Source organism: Pungitius pungitius, chromosome 2 (genome assembly GCF_949316345.1).
Source record: "Pungitius pungitius chromosome 2, fPunPun2.1, whole genome shotgun sequence".
Lineage (NCBI taxonomy): Eukaryota > Metazoa > Chordata > Actinopteri > Perciformes > Gasterosteidae > Pungitius > Pungitius pungitius.
Window position 1 is genome coordinate 13,752,209 of NC_084901.1, and position 20,609 is coordinate 13,772,817.

The following is a 20,609-nucleotide window of genomic DNA, read 5'->3' on the forward strand; positions in this document are numbered from 1 at the left end:
CTTTGTGTACACATCGTTATTTCCCCACATGCCAATGTGATAGATGATGATCATTAGAGTTATTCCTTTTCACAAAGGTCAGCGGGGTCAGCGCTAAACTCTGACCCGCTCTGTGCTCGGTGCCGCTTCGTCTGCAGAACCAACTCCAGTAATTGCAGCCGGACTCTGAGTCGGTTTCTCTGCTAGCAGCAAAAAGACGACCAGAGAGGCAGCGAGTCGACGCTTTGCTGAACGTTCTGCAAACACCGAGCGAGTGATGAATCTATCGCAGGAGACCAAGGCGTAGGGGACGTGCTGTCAAAGCAGGACAGTAAAACGCAGAGAGGAGAATCTCGCAATCTGGTCATTTCTACATCATCACCCCCCCCCCCCATCGCTCTCGGTGATGCCATGACAGAGAGTGTGTCACCGATCCAGCACCAACGGAGCAGAGATGTGAAATAAGACTCCGTCAGAAATCAGAAGCACTGCTTCCGTCAGGCGGGATGTTCAGACTCGACTCAGGGGTCGACTCTGATAAAGACTTCGCTGGCAGGGGGGGGGGGGCGACTAATGCCGCCCGGCCCTCAGAGAGCCACAAACCAGACATTCACAAAGATAATTAAAGTCCCATAAGCGTGGTGTTCACTTTGGAGCCAACGTGATAAACCCTGACAGTCGCCGGCTGCGCTGATTACACCATTTGCTGTTTTTCTTTAATTGCACATTAGCAGCCCTTCAGAGGGAGGAACTAAGGGAGGAAGTGTGAGGGAGGAAGTCAGGGAGGAAGTCAGAGGGAGGAAGTCAGAGGGAGGAGATTATGAGTTCTGGATATCATTTGGTTTTTAACAATAACCTCCAACACCTCAGGGGACGAGTAGCAACACAAAAGCAGAACATAGTTAGACAACAACATACTTTGGCTGTTTGTCTCAAACATCTCAAACACGTTCATGATCCCCAGAGGATGAACCACCCTGATAGTAGTCAACCACTGAATGGATATCTTCTGGGTGTGTTTATCTTTGTAAACGTGGTTCAATATCTTCCTCATTATCATCAGCTAAACGCTGACCCCAGATCAAGTGTGGAATCTACAACTAGATGTGGGTCCATTTTCGAGTAAATATGTATTTAATAATAGTATTTATGTTCCTCAGCCCCAGGAGGTAAGAAGACCTTTGTGAGAGAGAAGACATTATTTGAATATGAAGTCTAATATTTGGTTTTCATTATCATCATAAAACACTTGAGCTAATTATTCCTCAATATGTTATGGGGGGGGGGGGGGGGTCAGGAAAAATAACGCTAACTGCTACTAAACGTTCTGTACATTGGTGGAGTGTCGAGCAGATGGTCGTGTATCCTGTTGACATCTTACTCCTTATCCCCCCCTGACTGAACCTCCATAAGTATCCGATCTAAGTGGCAAACTGTGGGATCCCGAGCAGCATCGTCTCCGCTCTCGTTCTCGTTAGGCGCGAGAGAGGCGGTGATTTCTGTTCTCTTTGCACCGCCGCGCCGCCGCTGCTGCTTTTTCCTCAGGGTGCTTTTACGGAGCTCAGCTTCTCCCGCAGATTATTAATCACATCATGAATAATAAAAGATGGCAGCGAGGGCAGCGGGGGCACGGCTTCTTCCGATGATGGAGGATAAGTTACAGAGAACAATGTTAACACAAAGCCAGCTGGATTTATCCAAAGTCTGCTTACAGTCCACTCGAGGACGACGCCTTTATGGAAAAAGCCTGAGCTGGTTAACATTCCACCGGAAGATCAAGAGATTAGCATGAAGCTAATCTCTCTAATTCTCTGTGTTCAAGCTAGCGGCGCGGCTAACCTGCTAGCTGACTGCTCGGGATTCTGAACGGATCCCATTACTCACAAGGACGTGGTCAGGTGGTGATTTGAATGGTTTAAGCCAGAGAAGTGTTCGTCCCAACGATTCTCATTTACTACAAATGAAGAAGGGCTGTCAACACAAACGCATTCATCTAATGTGGCCGAATTAATGCAACAAAATATTTGAACGTAGTTAACAAACCGGCCGATAGCTGCAGTCAGTGGAGATGGACAGAGATCTTTGCATTAATAAAACAAACAGAAGAGCGGAAAACTAAGCAGAAAACTAAGCAGAAGGAGAGGCAAACGGTCCACTTAAAGCACCGCTATGCCAAGCTAGCTGCTATGCTAAGATAGCTGCTAGGCTACTTCCATCTCAGTCCATCTCGGTCCTCAGTCTGCAGAGGCCCACCACTGTGTCCCTAAAAGACATTGGTTTGAAAATGTGTGTGTGTTAATACATGTACTTCCCATACGCTAAATAAGAATAAAGAGTAAAGAATGAAGAAAGAATATACAAGACAGCCAACAGCTAGCATGTTAGCAGTTAGCTTACTATCTTCAGTAGAAGTTTATTCATTTTTGGCTTCTTGTTGTTTTGTAACTGGAATGTGTGTCATGCATTTGCCTATTAAACTATTTATTTCTTATTAAATTCCTGGTTCACTTCACATTGGAGTCTGAAATTGTGGATTTTATCGTTTCAACTGTTAACTTTATTTAAATACCTTTCCTTTAAACATGTTAATGAAGTGCTCTGACATCGAGGCAACTTAAAGCCAAGCTGCGTGTTTTTTTCGGGCCGGCGGTTGAACTCTGGAACAAAACGCCGCCTCCTGAGGTCACAGCAGCTTATCTGTGGCCCGTGACCTCTGACCCCCCTAAATGAGCGTGTGCTGGAGAGGGTAAACGCGGCAGTAAGTGGCAGTTTATGGAAATGAGAGGTGATCTTTCCACCTGGTGCGTGATAACCTCCACGTTAATCCTCCTCCCTCTGCTCCTTGTCTCCTCCTCTTCTCATCATTTTCTTCTTTGCTCGTTCATTTCTACGTCCTTGTATCCTTTCCTCTGCCTCCTCATTATTTCCTTCTTTACATCCTCATTTTATTTCTACCTCTTCCTCCCTTCCTTGATTTTTCTCTTTCCTTCAATACTTCCTACTTTTCTGTTTTTCCTTCACAACCTCCTCCTGTCCCTCCTTACCTCCTTTCCCTCTACCCTACTTCTTTTTTCCTTCCTACCTCATTCCTTTCCCCGTTCACTACCTCCTTATCTAGCACATTGTTTCCTTCCCTCTCCCCTCTTTTTTGTTCCCTTCTTGTTGTTCACTTCACCTCCTCTGTTGCATCTCTTCGTAGCATTTCCTCTGCGTCACTTCCACGACTCTCGATCCTTCCTTCCCTCACTGAGGTGCTTTTTGCCTTTTTTTTCCTGGAGTCCTCCGGTGTTTGACATGACTTTCTTCTCCTTTTGTCTTTTCTTCTCTCGTCTTGTCTCTTTCCATGAAATCATTAAAATGGATCTCGGAGTCTCTTTGTTCACCTCGTCGCTCTTTTTCAGCTCCAAGGGTCTTGCCGCCTTTTTCCTCCCCTTCAAACCCAGCTGTCTCTGGCTCGTCCTTATTCTTCGCCGTTTGTTTAACGTCTTCCGTAAGCACATGAAGATTAATTGGGCCTCTCTTTCAACTTCTCCTGGCACCTTCTCCAGTCTCTCTCTCGCAGGAATGCCTCTCATCATCTTTTCATTAGCGCTACCTCTGCCCTTCTACATTATTCAGCCCGTCTCCGCGCCGTCCTTTATTAGACTGTCACCAGAGTGCATCCCACAAACTCATTAAAGAACTATTAGAGGCCGATGATTTCCTCTGATAACGCCGGGTTCGGTTCTCCTGACCGACCCGCTGAGGGGATCACACGGCCCGTGTCAGGAGGAACATCTGTTTTTATTCTGTTCAACCTTTTAGAAGAGAGGTTTTCTTCCTGTGGGAACCCCCGCCAGCTGGTGTCCACCGGAGACCTGCAGACCCTCAGCGGCCTTCTGAAGCTTAACCAACACGCCGCGTTCTCTTCCTGCCACTCGACCGGAGCCGAGCGACCCGCATGACTTTAAACCTGCAGCTGAAGGAGGGAGTTTGGGACTCAGATGGAGAGGAAAGAAAACAAAGGAATAAGTCTTTATTATTAAAATATTCATCCTTCAGAACCTGTTGACTGAAACCTTCAAAAACCCTGTTTCACTTCATTTATTTCTCTTGTCGAGTTTAATTTGTATTTATTCCTTTACAGCTTCCCACTGCGACTGATGTCTTCAGATAAATGACACCTGTTCACTCTGAACTTTAGAGAGAAACCAAACGAGTGGTTGGATTTCCTCGGGGGAGAAGGAGTTTTCTGAAGACTCTTCTTCTCGTCTCCTCCAACACGTTAATTGATGCTTTTGGGTTATTTCTTCTGTTCTCTGCTTTCTCTCTGGAGATGCTTCCTCTTTGTGATTTGTCACGGGAGTTTAACAGCGACTGTGATCTCACACACACACACACACACACACACACACACACACACACACACACACACACACACACACACAGACAGACAGACACACACACATCAGTCTGACTTGTGGAGGCCTTCTGGGTTTCTTTTTGAGAGGCTGCCAGAGGTGTCAGGTGAAGCTCAGAGGATCATCTTGTCTCCTTATCTCCTTCTCTGATCAACTCCTTATCTTCTTGTATCTTCTATTCCAAGTCTCCTCATCCTTTTGTTTCCTTGTCTCCTTGTCTCTTGCGCTCCTTGGCTCTTTAGGGCAATTCAAGCTGTTTGGCTGAATAATTGATGATTAATTAAGGGATTTTAATTTCATTTCAATTTAATTTTATTTTTATTTTACATTGAAGTAAGGACATTAATTTAAAATGTGTGTTTGTAAAGAATGAGATGTCTGCTTTGTGCGAATTAAAGTCCCAAAGATAACAAAACAGTTCATTTCACAGGTGGCTGCTGGGTAATTTGGTGCTTTTCTTCTTCTTCTATGGTACGTATAAAAGCGGAGGAAAGTGGGAGCAAGTAAGGAGCGTCTGGTCTCGAGGCTTACACCGCTTGTGGGCTCTCAGAAGATAAGTGGAAATCTGAGCGCTGTCTGAACCCCGACCTTTCACAGATGGAGGTGTGGAGGAGGGGGCGGGGCCTCCGGAGCGAGGGGGGTGGGGGGGTCTGACATTTCCGCCGCATTGAAAAGCAAACCTTCCGTCTCATTCATATGGAAACTTTTTCTTCTCACCCTTTGCGACTCCAGATTGTCTTTTTGTAATCACCTGCGGAGGTCCGCCGCCTTCAAGGAGGATCCGTCTAATCTGTCAGAATTAAATGAGATCCATCACACAGCTGGATAATGGGCCCTGCAGATTGTGTGCAAAAATCTGCATCAATAATTCAGACCCAGATTTTTATTATTCATGAGTGAAAGAGTGAGAGGATGGAGGGGGGGGGAGTGGGGGGGGGGGGGGTCTGAACCACCGGCGAGAATATAGGACCACGACCTCGGTGACATTTGTTTTCTGTGGCTTTTTCACAATAAAAGCCTCACGCGTGTTTTGGTGTGAAGCTGAAGCAGCAGAAATGTTGGTTAGCGTTAGCATTAGCATTAGCATTATCACAACCTCGTCAAAAGTGTGTCTCCTCGTCTTTTCACCTCCTTGTCGGATCCACTTCTTGTCTTCTGGTCTCAATCTCCTCGTCTTTTTGTGTCCTCATCTCCTCATTTCCCTGCATGTTTGTCTCTCTCATGTTTGAGGCGGTTTAAACTCGGCGCTGTGCGTTCTCATTTTACTCCTCTGAGGAGGATCCCTGCGACCCATACCCACTTCATAGTATATGTAGTTTTGTGTATTTCTTCTATTTTCTATGTGTATTTTATTGTCTGTAATGGCAGCGATGGCACTAAGCCTTTTTGAGTCCATAACAAATTTCCCCCAGGGGACAATAAAAGTTTATTCTATTCTATTCTATTCTATTCTATTCCATTAGGAGGGCGAGGAGGTTGGGAGGTGTTTCCACACGAGAACGCCACCACAAGTACAACAACAGCAACCTCCGACCTGATGACCCACCTCCCCCAGAGAGGCGGCGTACTGTCACCTCTCGTTTTCTTATTGTCTCGGGCTTTAAACCTCCCGTCTCACTACAGGAACACGCATGTTTAAAGACAGGTGGGGGGGGGGGGGGGCCCATCTGGAAATCCGGCCTCGGATTAAAACCATCACACCTGAGCGCGGAGACAGAGTCGGTGTTAACTCTGTTTTAATGCTTTCTGTTTAATCCGGGTGGCAGCAGCCTCTCACCTTCATCCGTCTCTTGTGAAGTTTCCCCTTTAAAATATTCAGAAAGTGAACTGAAGGCAGGCGACGCATGTGTTTAAACTTTAAAAAGCAGAGACTCTCGGTGAGGTGTCAGCAAAACTCAGACGAAAGCAGCCGCTCGCTTTGAGGCTCGGATTCATCCGGCTGCATTTGAATTTTTATGATTTAATGTTTAAAGAGAAAACGCTGTGATGGAAAATGTTACTTATTGACTGAGAGACCACTGACAGAGTGTGTGTGTGTGTGTGTGTGTGTGTTTGTGTGTGAGTACTGTGGGAAACATTTGTTTCAAAGATGAACATTTAAAGGACCACGCTGCTCTTTATTCGTGTTTTGGCTCTTTTCCAAACGCATTTCCTCTTAAATCATTGTCAGATATCACAGTCAATATTTTATTTTGTAGTAAAAGTCTCCTTTGTGTTGTGTTAAGGGGGCTTTTAAGAACTATGAGACACTCAATTGCTATTAATGTCAGAAGACCAGGTTAATTGGTTAATTGGTTTTTGCATTGTCTAAAAATATTCCATTTTTTTTTCAATAAAAGCAAAACTATTTGACAATTTTACAAAAAAAGGCGACAATTGAAATTGAACTTTTATCAAATGTCAAAACCATCTGAAGTGAGTTATTGTCAGTGCATGATGTGAAAAATGCCACTTTCCCGTTGCTGGTGCGTTCAGGGACAGGTCATACAAACAATTAGTTTGCCTCATAGGAAACAGGAATGTGATATTTTACAGAAGTTTCTCTTCTGACTCGTCAGAGCCGGCAACATGCAAAAGGAAGCCGGTCCTTTTGGGTTCCTCCGGTCCGGCAGAACGGACCTGGAGGCTCTCGATCCACCGATCCGTCTGCGTCCAGGGTTCAACGGACGCAACAAGGACGCCGTGCCTCTAAATGACCGACCTGCAGACGACCCGGCCCCCCAGAGGGATTATACGAACAGGGGACATTACTTCATGTATAATTACTTCAGAATAAGATATTCTTAAATTCTTTTAGATTCTCGTCTCCTCTCCGTCCCCCCCAAGAGAGACCGGTCCACCAGCCAGGAAAGTATGTGAGAATATAGTTGGTATAAATATGTATATGTATATATCTGTAAAGCTTAGAAAAGCTCCTGTTCCTTCGTTAACTCTTCATGGAACAAAGAGTGTAATCTCAGGCTTCATATTCAATGTGATGTCGCACTGAACATAAACAGCTTGTGATTAGAAGTCTGTGTGAGAGACGACGAGAGACGATTCCGCCTGATTGGGCTACATGAACTCCCCCCCCCCCCCCACACACACACACACACACTGCAAACTGTCACCACAACAAAGAAGAGGGTGATATTTACCTCGTTGTCGTTGTTCAAAGCTTTTTTAAATTCCTCCTCAGCAGTTGTGCGGCGTCAAACCTAAAATGAAGCGAAATGTGTCGGATGGGGGGGGCATGAATTAAATATTGTGAGAATTAAGAACGGTGTCCGGTCTAATAAGGCCGAGTATTAACTCAGTGGAGCCTTTCCTCGCTGACTGACACGGAGACGTCTCGGGGGGCGAGGGGGTGGGGGGGGGGGTGGGGGGCTACCTTCATGAATTAAACACAGCGGAGGGAGAAGGCCTCTCCTCCCCCAGCCGGCTAGCGGTGCTCTACACACTAAACAGACACACAGACACACACTCGGACACACAAACAGACTTTCACACTGCTGCAAATAAAAGAAGAAGAAGCCAATGTATTAATATTTATAGCAGGAGACCAGCTGCCCGTTGCCTTTATCGTATCTGTATCATAACAGCCGTTATCGGCCCCAGCCCGGTTACCATGGCAACGCTTACAACACCATGGAACCCGTTCGGCGCATTTTGTCACGAGGCCGAGACGCACATTTACACACCAGGCAACGAACAAAAAATGAAAAGGTCTTCTGTTCTCACCCAGCGTTACGTAGAGAAATGTAAGGAATCAGTGACGCTGCAGAATCACTAAAACTTCAACCTGACCCGACCCGAGTGCCCTGTGAAGAAGGAAGCTTATTTTTTAGACTTTGGTCCAGGTGCATTACACAATCTACAGGGAAAGGTGAGAATGGAACCGATGTCCATCTGGGCCGAGGGTCTAGAAGACAGAAGGAGCTTCACATGCTGTGGGACGTAAAATACAAAACAAGCCGCAACAAGAGGGAACAATTTATGCCACAAATGATTAGTCTGATCTCAGGAGACGGATAACCAAACTGAGGGAGCAAACAGGTGTATCGATGGCTCTGGAGCATGTGTGAAACATTATGAGATGTTATGAAACATTATGAGACGTTCTGAGATGTTACGTAGCGTTATGAAACATTAAGACTCGTTAGGAACATTAAAACATTATGAGATGTTATGAAACATTAAGACGTGTTTTAAGACGACGTTATGAAACGTTATGAGATGTTATGAGACCTCGTGAAACACGACGAGACTTTATGAGCCGTTATTAGACGTTGTGATACGTCTCCATGCTGTTGTCTCTTCTCATTTCTCTGGGAAGAATCGAGTGCTCGGGCAGAACTGAGTTAAACCGACCAGAACGAGGCCGCGTCCCATTTCTCTGATGGAGTCTCGTAACGATCACAAACGAGCCCACAGCGCTCCCAAGACACATCGAGGTGTGTGTGTGTGCAGCGCTCTCACGTGCACTAACGTGCACTAACGTCCTCGGCAGGAAATGACAACATTGTGTTTAATGGACGCAAATTAGAGGAAATTGTTTTATGCACAAAGGTCTTTCCTGTTGTTCTTCATCTGATGCTAAATATACATTTACACCCCGAAAAGAGCCTCTAAGAACCCTCCTGAATATCTTCAGAAACCCAACTAATAAGTCATTAGTAGTGACGTGTACTGAAGTGTAAAGTAGCTTCTCGAGTGGAGAAAAGGGAATTACTGTAGCACATATTGCTCAGTAACATGGTAATTTTAACCTTCTTGATGTCTTGCTCCATACATCATCACGTGTGCTCCACCTTTATCTTTGGACCGAACCCTCAGCAGGATGTGCAGCCGCCATCCGGGAGGTTTCTACTCAGGCCAAAAGCACCTTTCCTCCTGCTCCTCAGGTGAGAGAAGCTCACCCCCCATTGGCTTATCCTTCCTCTCTTGTTTTAAGAAGATCAGACTTTAGGGCTCACAAAGAGAGAGGGAGGTGTGTGTGTGTGTGTGTGTGTGTGTGTGTGTGCATGTGTGTGCGTGTGTGTGTGTGTTTCTTTGTGTGTGAGTGTGTGTGTGTGTGTGTGTGTGTGTGTGTGTGTGTGTGTGTGTGTGTGTGTGTGTGTGTGTGTGTGTGTGTGTGAGAGTGAGTGTGTGTGTGTGAGTGAGTGTGACGGACAGGAAGCTCTCTCTGTGTCGGCTCATGTGGGCTTCAGCATCTGTGTCATCATTAGTATCATAACCCTGTAAATATGCATCTTCCTCCAGTGTTTCTCTCTGACTGATCACATACATTATGGATCCCCCCCCCCCCCTCCTCCCACATCTCTGCTTCTCTTTCCCCCCCATCTATGACAAATGCATTTCGGGAGTTTTCCTCCCACAGTTGAATGGCGGCGCTTCACTGCCACCGAGTGGATCCATGAGTCTTTTAATGTTTGTATGTAATTCATCTTCATCCAGGTGAGACATCGGATACATTCAGACGCTTAAATCGTACATACTTATCTAGGGGGGGGGGGGGGGGGGGAGGGTCTGTTGATTTCAATGAATGGCGGAGGCAGTTCCAGATCAGAGCTAGGCCCCCCCACGTCCGGCTCTGAATGCACCACAGAGTCCCCCCCCCCCCCCCCCCCCCACATATGTATGTGCCTTTTTACAACATCCATCACTGCACTGCAGTGTGTTAAACTGTAGTGAATTGTATTGTTTAACGACACACTGCTGCTCAATGATAAGTCATATTACAGGACGTGGCTCAATGGTAATGTGTGTGTGTGTGTGTGTGTGTGTGTCTTTGGGCACACGGTGTCTCTCCATGGGACAGGTCCCTCAGCAGAGATGAATGATGTGAAGGCGGTGAAGTCCGGTCACCATACGCGCCAACGAGCTATCACACGGGCTAACGGCTAGCATCACGTAGCGCTCCCTGTAGTGTCTGCGCCCACAAACGCTATTTAGTACCAAAGCACGATGGCGTTTGGTGGTCCGACGTCAGAAGGACAGGACAGAGTCGCTGTGTCTTCCATGGTTGATCTGTTTTCTGGGGGATAAGCCACGCCCCCTCTCACGATTCGTGCAAATTGACCAGAAAGGATCCCGTCTTTTTTCCCACTGACTTTATCTCCTTCTTTCTCACCTCTGACTGGACACCTCTCATCTCCCAGAATGCTTCTCTGCATCGAGAAGAAGGTCTCAAGCTCCTTCATTTGATTTCTTGATTTATCTATTTATCTCCTGGCGGCGCCGATGTAAACATAAATCACAGCCAGCCGAGCCCACAGCTCGTATAAATGTCAGGATCGACGGCGGAGCTTATTAACCTCTAATTTGATCTTTATTCATCCGGGACACGCTGTGAATAAAAACCCACCCGGTAGGTCTCTGTCTACGAGGCGGCAGGCCCCGCCCCCTGCTGCTCGTTAGGCCACTCCACTCCTGATTGGCCGGTTCGGCCTCCGACCTCGTTAAGAACAGAGGTTCAGATGATAGAAACAATTTGGATCATTAGTTACTGACTTGTATAATATAGATGATGAATTTGACTTAAAATACATAATTAATAATATATTCAAGCATTGAACTATTCCGCAGCTTCCTTCCTCTCTTCCCAGATGTAACTCCTCCTCATCTTCCTCCTTTTTTTCTCCTTCTTTCCTCCCCCTCTTCCCAGATTTCTCGTCTCCTCTTCCTCTCAAGCAGTTAATTAAAATCCCCATCCCTCGTCCTCCTCTCCCTCTGTCCCCCCTCGTCTTCCTCGGAAGCTGCTGGTGAAGCGGAGCTCGTGGCCCTGACTGATGCAGCGTCACTGCCACCTGCTGGTAGACAAAGAGAACTGCAGAAGACCAGGAGATCCGGACCTATTGATGGAGACTCATTGATGGAGACTCATTGATTGACGCGTATATTTAATGGTATGTGTTGGTGGTTTCACTTTGTTTGTCCCCTCAAACTGAAGGTAGAACACAAGCTGCGGGCAGAAGGACACGTTTGGGTGAAAGCTACAAGGTTGATCTTAATTTAATATCTGGACCACGGAATTGTTGGTTTTAAATGTTAATAATTAAACATATGAATTCATCTTGGTTTCTTGTTCTTTCCTTCATGTGTGCTTTGCATACTATACAATATTATATTATATCAAATTGAATTATAGTAGATTATTATTACATAATTTTGATATATTATATTTTATGGTTATTTTAGGCTAAATTATATTGCAGTGGATGCACTATTCTGTTATTATATCATAGTTAGCATTGCACTTTTTGCAATATTAATGAATTGTCTTATTTTCATTCAGTATTTCTCAAAATAAATAAACATTGGGGCAACAACTTTGGGGCAACTTAATGATTTGTATATTTTATTCAGCATTTCGGTCCGAATGAAGATCTTTACTCATCTCTAATTATAATATATATTCAAATAAATGAATGACAAAATGAATAACAAACCCTTTTTTAATAAAGGCCCAGAGGAAACATCTGTAAACTGTGTGGATCCCGTTCATCCCCCCAGAGAGCGCTGATCTCTTTCATACGAGCCTCGGCCTGATGGGGAAGGGCGACGTGGACGAGCAGAACAAATGCCCCCCCCCCCCCCCCCCCCCCGTTGATCCTCTTTCCCCTTCTGCCTGCTCGCTTACTGTTAAATTGCTGGTGTGAGATTAGAGGTTTAAGGAAAGAAATATTTCCCTCTCGAAGGTTTGAGGAAGCTTAATAAAAGAAGAATAAAAGTGGTAAAGTCGGAGAACTTTTCACTGCAAAACATTCATGTTTCTGTTGATTAAAAACAATTATTGATTTCCTGTCATCATGTCAGTGGGGTTAGCCTAGCTTAGCATAAAGACTGGAGGCAGGGGGAAACTGTTAGCCTCAATATACCAGTCCCTCTAAAGCTCAATAAAAATCATTAACATGTTGGTTTCAATTGGATCATTTAACAGAAAATAACATTCAAATAAGTGTGGACCAGTTTGCTTCCTTGAGGCTGCGCCCGAGTAATAAAAACCTCAAACATTCATCCTCAGATCCTGTGATACTAGTTCAAAACGAGCTGCGCTTCAGTAAATATGCAATAATATAAGAGAATAATCTTGAGACAGAATGAATAACAAGGACATTGACCTGTATTCTCTTGACACCATAAAGTGACAATGAAAAATAGAACTGAAGTTTTTAAGCACAAAATAAATTAAACAAACACCATTTCAAAATAGAACAAAACAGTAACAATTTCAATAAAGTCAAACGATTCAACAACAATAGAACAATTAAAATACAAAATAAAGAGTCAAAATGTAAAGTGTAGTTCATCGGCCCTCACGAGATGCAGAATATACGAAGCATTCATTAAAGAATCGGGTCATGTTATTTATAATTACCTACGTGATTCTGTTTATTATTATTAGAATTCTGTTCTCAATCCTGCATTGGACTCATTTTATTACTCCTACTATTAGCAGTAGGTCCTAATAAGTGTTCATAACAGCATATGGAGTGAATCGATCCTATTCTGTGAACTATTCATCATCATGTGAAACCTGCTACTCGTAATCATGACACATGTCTCTCTCCCTCCAGGTGAACGTTGGGCTCACGAGGAGCCGCCGGTGGACCAGCAGCTCGGGATGAGCGTCGTATTTACAGATCCTGATGTTTGTGCTGGATGGGGAACCCCATGATGTTTAACTTTAAACTCTCTGCCCATGATGGGAATTTAAATAAAAAATACATTTAAGAAAGGTCTTATTTACATAACTTTATTATCACAGCAATTTGTAAAGAATGTGGTGTGATCAATTATTAGTACAAACAGTTTGTATAAAAGCAACCAATTTACATTTTAACGGTAAACTATACATTTCATTTACAAAGTGTTATCTGAAGAAAGTTTGACTCCTTCGTGCTTCAGTACACTTTGGACCTTCAAGGAGAAAATGAAAACTTAATTAAAGATTTTCTTTACACACACACACACACACACACACACACACACAGAGAGAGAGAGTTGCTCACCTGGAGAAGGTGGATATGGAGAGCAGTCCGAGCAGCAGCTCCAGGCCGTAGAAGCAGAGCAGCACGGCGCTGAGGATGAACTCCAGCCGCAGGACGAAGGTCTGCAGCAGCAGGAAGTAGACGGCCAGCGCGGCGCAGGGCAGCAGGACCAGGAGCGCCGTGCACGAGGCCATGGAGCGCTCGCACAGGTTCCCCTTCCACCCTGCAGGACGACACCGGGTCAGCGGCCGGGAGGCTTCACCCACACTGGATCCACTTCGAGGCTCTTTGCCTCCGTTTTAGCACCAAGTCTTTAAAACTAAACTGTTCAGTTTCCAAAGAGCGTCACTCAGAAGGTTTTCATGAAATCACCTCCATGTGCACAACAGAGCTCCTGGATGAGTTGGTTAACATGATGATAACAAGTTTTGATCTATTCATCAGCACTCAGTAGAGGTCACTAGAAAAGCTGCAGACAGGTAGAGCAGCAGCACAAACATCTACATCCTGTCGGGTCTTCAGGCAAAGATTAGGTACATAACGTTTAGGTGGACCTAAATGACCTGGTGACCAAAGAGTGAGTTCAGATGTCACTGCTCACCGTAGAAGATCCTGAGCGTCTCTAAGCCGAGGAAGAGCCCCAGCAGAACCACATCCAGAACCAGGTTATCCGACGGATAGGGAAGTAAGATTCCTGACCAAAAAACAAAGACCATCTCTCAGCTTGATGTTAAACATTAAATTCAGAATAACCAACCGCCTCCTTCTGCTGCCTCATTTAAAGTTTGTCCCTCCAATAAAGCAGGAAAGTTGGATTTCAAATGTTAAATTATTTTGAGCTATATATATATATATATATATATATATATTTACTATCACTACATTGTATGGCCGTAATCTCACTACGTCATCTAAACTTTCTTGTACATTTTTAAAAAATAAATAAAAACTTTATAATGGATTTGTTTCTACCTTTCACTAATTTAACAATTTACAACTTTCCACTAGTTTCATAATATGTGAAAAGAGATTTCAGTTGTCCCACTGTACTCCTTTAGTCCACACGATGCACAGTGAGACAGAAGACATTTCATCCGTTTCATTGTAACACAAAGACACAAACGGCAGACACCCTAAACTTTTATCTAAAACGTCCCACTAAAAGACCTTAAACCACAGAGTTTGTCTGGTGGAACGTCATGCCTTTTATCATATTCTCTTTCAATCTAGAGGCTTTATAACTATAAGTTTCATCTGTTCTCCACCACAGTGAGCCTTCACCTCATGAGAGCTGTTTTATGGACAGATGTTGGATAAAATTGCATTAAAACTGAGTAAAAGAAGAAAGAAAACACCTAACATGAAGAGTAGAGCTGTTTTAAGTGTTTTTCTGAACGTGTGTTGTTAAAACTGAAAAGTGTACATTTGTGTATATTTTTCTAAATGGTTGGGTACATATTCCTGCAGAACTCTGATTTGTCTTTCTGTGTCCTGTCTCACTGAGGACGTCGCGAAGACACGCCGTCTCTCTCACACCTTTGTAAATGAACATCAGGACCTCCGCCAGGTAGAAGGCAGCAAAGTACCAGCAGTTCAGGTAGAAGAGGACCTGCAGGGGAGTGGACGAAAGCTGAGGGAGAACGAGTCAAGGGCAACGGAGGGACGAGGGACACATCTCTCTCTCTCTCTCTCACACGCACGCACACACACACGCATCAGTTCCACGTGAAGGATACGATTGGTTGGCTCCCTGCAGAGATGAAGAGAAAATCCAAAAAATCAGGAATACTACATTTAAATGCATTACTATATAAGGGTTGGTGTCACCACATTTCTTAATCACTAAATAGGAGTTTCATTTACTTTAAATAAAACAAACATCTTAGTTTTCTTTCTGCAATATATAGGTATTTGGTCAAATACCAGCACCAGTTGTGGAAGAAGTACTCGGATCCTTTACTTTACTTTAAGTAAAAGAAGAAGAATACTAGTCTAAAAATGTTCATGTAAGATATAACGTTACATTTCAGCGTTATACATAATATTGCTGCTTTTAGTACATTTTCCTAATGTATTTAAAGTTGAAAAGCTAAACTAACCAAAGAGTTTCCTCTTTGGCATTTCATTATTTTAAATGAGTTTCGCTGTTCGTTGACAGTTCATGAAACAGTAAGTGTGCAATTGATGAATATGGAATTATAATAAATCTGACTTCTAACACTGAGCTAACGAAGCTAACATCGGCTCCGTTAGATGTTGGCGGAGAGTCCAAACGCACAACCGGACGTTTTCCTTCCTGCTGTCCCGGTAAAACGGGTTGCTTTTTATGCCGTAAATCGTTTATGATACAAATATGAAGTTATAAAGTGGTTTATGTCTAACATTTATTCGGCACGAGAGAGTGACTTACCAGGCGCCATGTCTGATTGCCATGGAAACAGCTTGGGCGGAAGTGCTTCTTCTTTGGTTTTGCGTTAAACCGGCGGGTTTAGTTTGCTGCCATACAGTGGCTGAATGTGGTATTACTACTAGTAGTAGAACTAACGCTGCTACTACTCACAACGTAAATAAAACAAATCGTAAAATCGAATTATTGAAATCACCTAAAATGTTAGCATGGTACTGACATGATTGTACTCACTCATATGGAAGAAAATAATGGCCTCAATATATAAATAATGTAATTATAAAATATTGGCACAATACGATGCATTTTATGCATTAACAATATACAAATAGCAACTGTGCATGTATTTGATTGAGAATGAACTTTGTTATTTCATTTTTTTATTTATCCTTTTACCCTAATTTAATTCACAGTTTTCTTTTTCTCTAATAAACTAATCAATAAATTATTAATACATATTTTGAGTATTTCGTAAGCCATTGGGTACGTGTAAGACACATGTTTCAACGTTAAGAACTACAACACCCAGCATCCTAATGCAGGGCGCTGATTGGTCAGAGTCCATGGAGGGTTTACGTGGCATTGCAGAGTTAGCGCAGCCTCAGTTGACGCTCTTTCTATCTCCCGGCAGGAAGGAAGATGGTGTCTGTCAGGATGCGGTCGTGTTTTCGATCGCTTTTGCTCTTAAACGTTTTCTACGGCGTCGTCTCCTCGTTGTATTTTCACATCGGAGAGACGGAGAAGAAATGTTTCATCGAGGAGATCCCGGACGAGACCATGATTATCGGTGAGTGTCAGAGGAATTCGATTAGTCGGCTAATGCTAACTGCTAGCTCAACAACTTGAGCTAACGTTTGATAGCTAATCGGCTAACTGAGCTCAAGTTGACGTTCGTGTCCCCACAGAGTGAGATATGTACTGCTTTTGTGTCGATTTAACGTCACAGCCCGTAAAGACACGGACCAAAACATACGCACACACATTTTCAAGAGTAGCTAGCAGCGCACTATTTAAAGCATTCAAATCAGTCTAATTTATATTGCTAAATCTTTACGTTACGTTGTGTGCTCTTCGCACTAACGTTTAAATATCGTGACGTTACATAGCAAATATTTAACGTCAATTAAGTAAACTCAAACACAGGTATTTGTGTATGTTTAAATTTCAATGAGTATGAAAAGTGGGTCAATCCATCAGAAAACCTTTTTTAAGTACAATATTTACGTTTACTCATGAGTGCACCCCTGTCCTCTTCCTCCTTCCCAACTCCCTCCATCCTTTCAATCCTTCACGCACACCTTCCTTCCTCGTTTTAACCCTTTCATTTCTTTCCCTCCCTCTCTGCAGGAAACTACCGGACTCAGCTGTACGATAAACAGAGGGAGGAGTACATGCCTGCCACTCAGGGCCTGGGGATGTTTGTGGAAGTCAAGGATCCCGATGACAAGGTGAGCAAACATCAACATCATTATCCTCATCACCCCCCCTCCCCCCCATTACATCCCATTACCAGTAACTGGTCTCTGTGTCTCCTGCAGGTGATCCTGTCTCGGCAGTACGGCTCGGAGGGGAGGTTCACCTTCACCTCACACACACCTGGAGAGCATCAGATCTGTCTGCACTCCAACTCCTCCAAGTTCGCCCTGTTTGCTGGAGGCATGCTGGTAAAAGAGCCGCTGTCACGCTTACATTAGAGTAGACTTTCTTCAACTGTTTCTGTTGACTCTGTTTTTGTGCTGTAACTTTGATTTTTAATTCAAATAATACAGAAAAATGTTTTTCTTGCCTGTATTATTATTAATGATGTTTAATCATGTGCTTAGAGTGCATGTTTTTTACTTTATATTCATGTACTGTTTGTTCTCGTCTCGCAGAGGGTTCACTTGGACATTCAGGTGGGAGAACACGCCAACAACTACGCTGAGATCGCCGCCAAAGACAAGCTGACGGAGCTGCAGCTGAGAGTGCGCCAGCTGGTGGAGCAGGTGGACCAGATCCAGAAGGAGCAGAACTATCAGAGGGTTGGTTTAACAACCACTTGTCTTGTTTCATAGAGATTATTTTAGTGGGGGGGAGCAACCCACTAAAACACATTCCCAAAATGCAACAGTTCACAACAAGCTCTAGGACTGAAAACATCTGTTATGAAACTAATTTTAGAAGCAGACCAGGAAGCAGCAGCTCGCCACAGGAACACTGGCTTGCTGGGCTAAGCTCATGTAGCTAACGGCTGGCCGCTAACAGGTTCCCGATGAAACTCCTGCTTGTAGACTTCCTGTTTATTCTGCCCATGGCAGTAGAACGTGACGTCTAACAGCTGATTGAAGTCGGGAGTTCTTGATTTGATGTCTCATTTCACCACTAAGGCCTCAAGAAGTCTTCTTGAAATGTTGACATTTTACATAAACTTAAATCTGTTTTAATGGTGTTCGACTCCCGTCATGAATCCTTTAGTGAACAAAGAGGTTTGTTTTTCAACGTGTCCCATCAGTCATGTGACCTGTCTGCCCGCCTGTCTGTCCTCTCAGTACCGTGAGGAGCGTTTCCGTCTGACCAGCGAGAGCACCAACCAGCGGGTCCTCTGGTGGTCTATCGTCCAGACCCTCATCCTGGTGGCCATCGGCATCTGGCAGATGAGACACCTCAAGAGCTTCTTTGAGGCCAAGAAGCTGGTGTAGCTCCACGTGTCTGTGTGCGTGTGTGTCTGAGTGTGTGCGTGCGTGTGTGTGTGTGTGTGGTTTCTACTCATTGGCGGCGATCGCTGTCAGATGAAGAACCGCTGAGGACACGCAGAGAAAAGTGAGGTTGGGCTTTGCTTCACTGTTGATGGTTCCTCATTGTTTCCTCACATGTGCAGTAGACTATTGGGGGAAGAAGTGGGGGGAGGGGGATGTGACAACGATATTTATTACACAGGGAGCTTCTCACTCTGCTTTGTGTTAACGTGCTTCTTTATTATTTTTAATAACTTCCCCCCCTTTATGAGGTCATAATGTGTTACTGGCCACAAGAGATGAACTGCAGTCTGATGCAGAAAATAGAATCCTGATTCAACGTAGACTGATTCGGTGAAACGTTTCTTCTCTTCATGTGGGAGACGTTAAAGCTCTGCTGCCGTTGTTTCGGTTGTCTGCTCTGAGTTCTGAGGTGGCGAGAAGTCTCACGTGACCTCAGTGTTCAGGTTTCAACATCAACAACTGAGCGGCACCCAACAGCAGAGCCTAAAGTGACAGTATCGATGTTCTCGAGGGGGTTTTGTGAGCTTTGTGTTAAACTACATTCAGGTGGAGTGTCTGTTTTGGACGTATTTTAGACTTTTAAAAGATTCTATATTTAGAATATTATCTCCTTCGTGGCTGTCAGACAGTTGAAGTTGTTACCTGTAATCTCTTTGAAGACACCAGACTCCATTCACACAAACAGTTGTTTTAGCTCCAACCACTAAGGAGTTGCTGGTCTTCTGCTGCCTTCTTCTGCTGGTTAGTTTGTGTTATTGTGTGACTTCGGTGAACCTGAACTAAACATTGACAACACCAAAGTCACACAACAACTCAAGCTATCTGACAGAGCAAGGCAGCGGCCGACCAGAAACTACCGTGTTCCTGGAGGTTCGATGAGTGTTTTCTTAATGGAGTCTTGTGTCTTTGAAGAGAGCACAGATTTCAGAACTCTTCTTCTGACAGCACACTAAGGTGACAATATTCTAAATATAGAATTTATAATTCTTTTAGGTGTCTAAAATACATCCACAGCAGTACTTTGCCGGTAGTAGTACACAGAAGTACCTCATTTAACCACACCTCTAGAACATCCCTACTTTTACTATAGTGGTGGAATCATTACTCTTACATTTTAAATTAGTGTCCTCCTCTCATCACACATCTGTACAATATCATTCCCGCCGTCTGTTTTATTGATGAGGAGGAAGTTGAGCTTTTTATTGGAGGTTCATCGGTCGGGGAGTGTAACAAAAGCCAACGCGTCGCCACCACGGTGATCTCATTCCTCCAGATGTTTCTCCTTTTTCAGGTAAAAAAACAGTCACCGTATAGTTTTGTTTTCTAAGTCCCAAAATGTTTGGCTTCCACATGTGTTCGCTTCCAGTAAAAATAAGCTGTGGAATAGGAGTCCGATTTTAAAATAAACTCCCTCTAATTTTCCCTCTAAAGATTTGGTTCCTTCTCTGGTGTTTTTTATGTTGCTGGAATCTTTCAGGACTGTTGGGTTAGACTTTGAATCATTTGGCTTTTAGGCTGTGGGAGGGGCTTGATTTAATTTCATTTTTTGGAGATATTCTGTCCATGTGAAATCTAAAACTGCACTCGGAATAAAGTTTGTCACATTTGATTTGAAGTGCTGATGGTTTCTTTTATATTCCTGAAATATCCTCCACTGACGAAGATGTATCAGACTAAAATAATTTAATTAAATTTCCCGAAAGCAATTTTATCATCGAACTGTAAAGTTTCCCTCTAAACTTGTAATGTATGTTCATATTTGATCTGTTTCGTTTGCATTTGTTACATACATTTCCTTTAGTTGGAGGAAGTACAATATTTTACTCAAGTGTCATTACGACGGCGTAGAATTACTACGTTTTGACTCAAGAGGGGCGTGGCATCATGAGTGACAGCTTAACTGTAGCATCCGTGCGATGGCGTCGAAGTTGTCGATGTTCACAGATTTGGACTTCCTGGTTGCGTTGCTGGTGAACGAAACGTTGTTAAAGAACAAAGGACGCCCGTAACCATGGTGATGTCACTTTGCAGACGAAATCGTTGAAAATCGGTTGAAAATTGAGCAAGTTATTTAAAGTACATGTACGACTAACCACACGATGTTAGGGTGAGC

The 20,609-nt window shown here is 43.9% G+C and overlaps 2 protein-coding genes across 3 annotated transcripts; one reads left to right on the top strand and one right to left on the bottom strand.

Annotated features, from left to right (window-relative positions):
- Positions 1-13,100: 13,100 nt before the first annotated feature.
- tmem216 (transmembrane protein 216) lies at positions 13,101-15,809 on the bottom strand. Of its 2 annotated transcripts, none has more exons than XM_037459692.2 (6): positions 15,762-15,809; positions 15,088-15,101; positions 14,888-14,981; positions 13,953-14,045; positions 13,373-13,574; positions 13,101-13,280 (listed from the first exon to the last, which is right to left on the bottom strand). In XM_037459692.2, exons 1-6 carry the CDS (start codon positions 15,769-15,771, stop codon positions 13,265-13,267), a joined length of 429 nt encoding a protein of 142 aa, XP_037315589.2. In that variant the 5' UTR covers positions 15,772-15,809; the 3' UTR covers positions 13,101-13,264. The 2 variants fall into 2 exon arrangements, with proteins under 2 accessions (XP_037315589.2, XP_037315588.2); XM_037459691.2 differs by having other exon boundaries at positions 13,101-13,300.
- Positions 15,810-16,362: 553 nt separating this feature from the next.
- tmed9 (transmembrane p24 trafficking protein 9) lies at positions 16,363-20,105 on the top strand. Its single transcript, XM_037461445.2, has 5 exons — positions 16,363-16,545; positions 17,106-17,206; positions 17,297-17,422; positions 17,633-17,779; positions 18,287-20,105. Exons 1-5 carry the CDS (start codon positions 16,398-16,400, stop codon positions 18,434-18,436), a joined length of 672 nt encoding a protein of 223 aa, XP_037317342.1. The 5' UTR covers positions 16,363-16,397; the 3' UTR covers positions 18,437-20,105.
- The last annotated feature ends 504 nt before the right edge of the window (positions 20,106-20,609 follow it).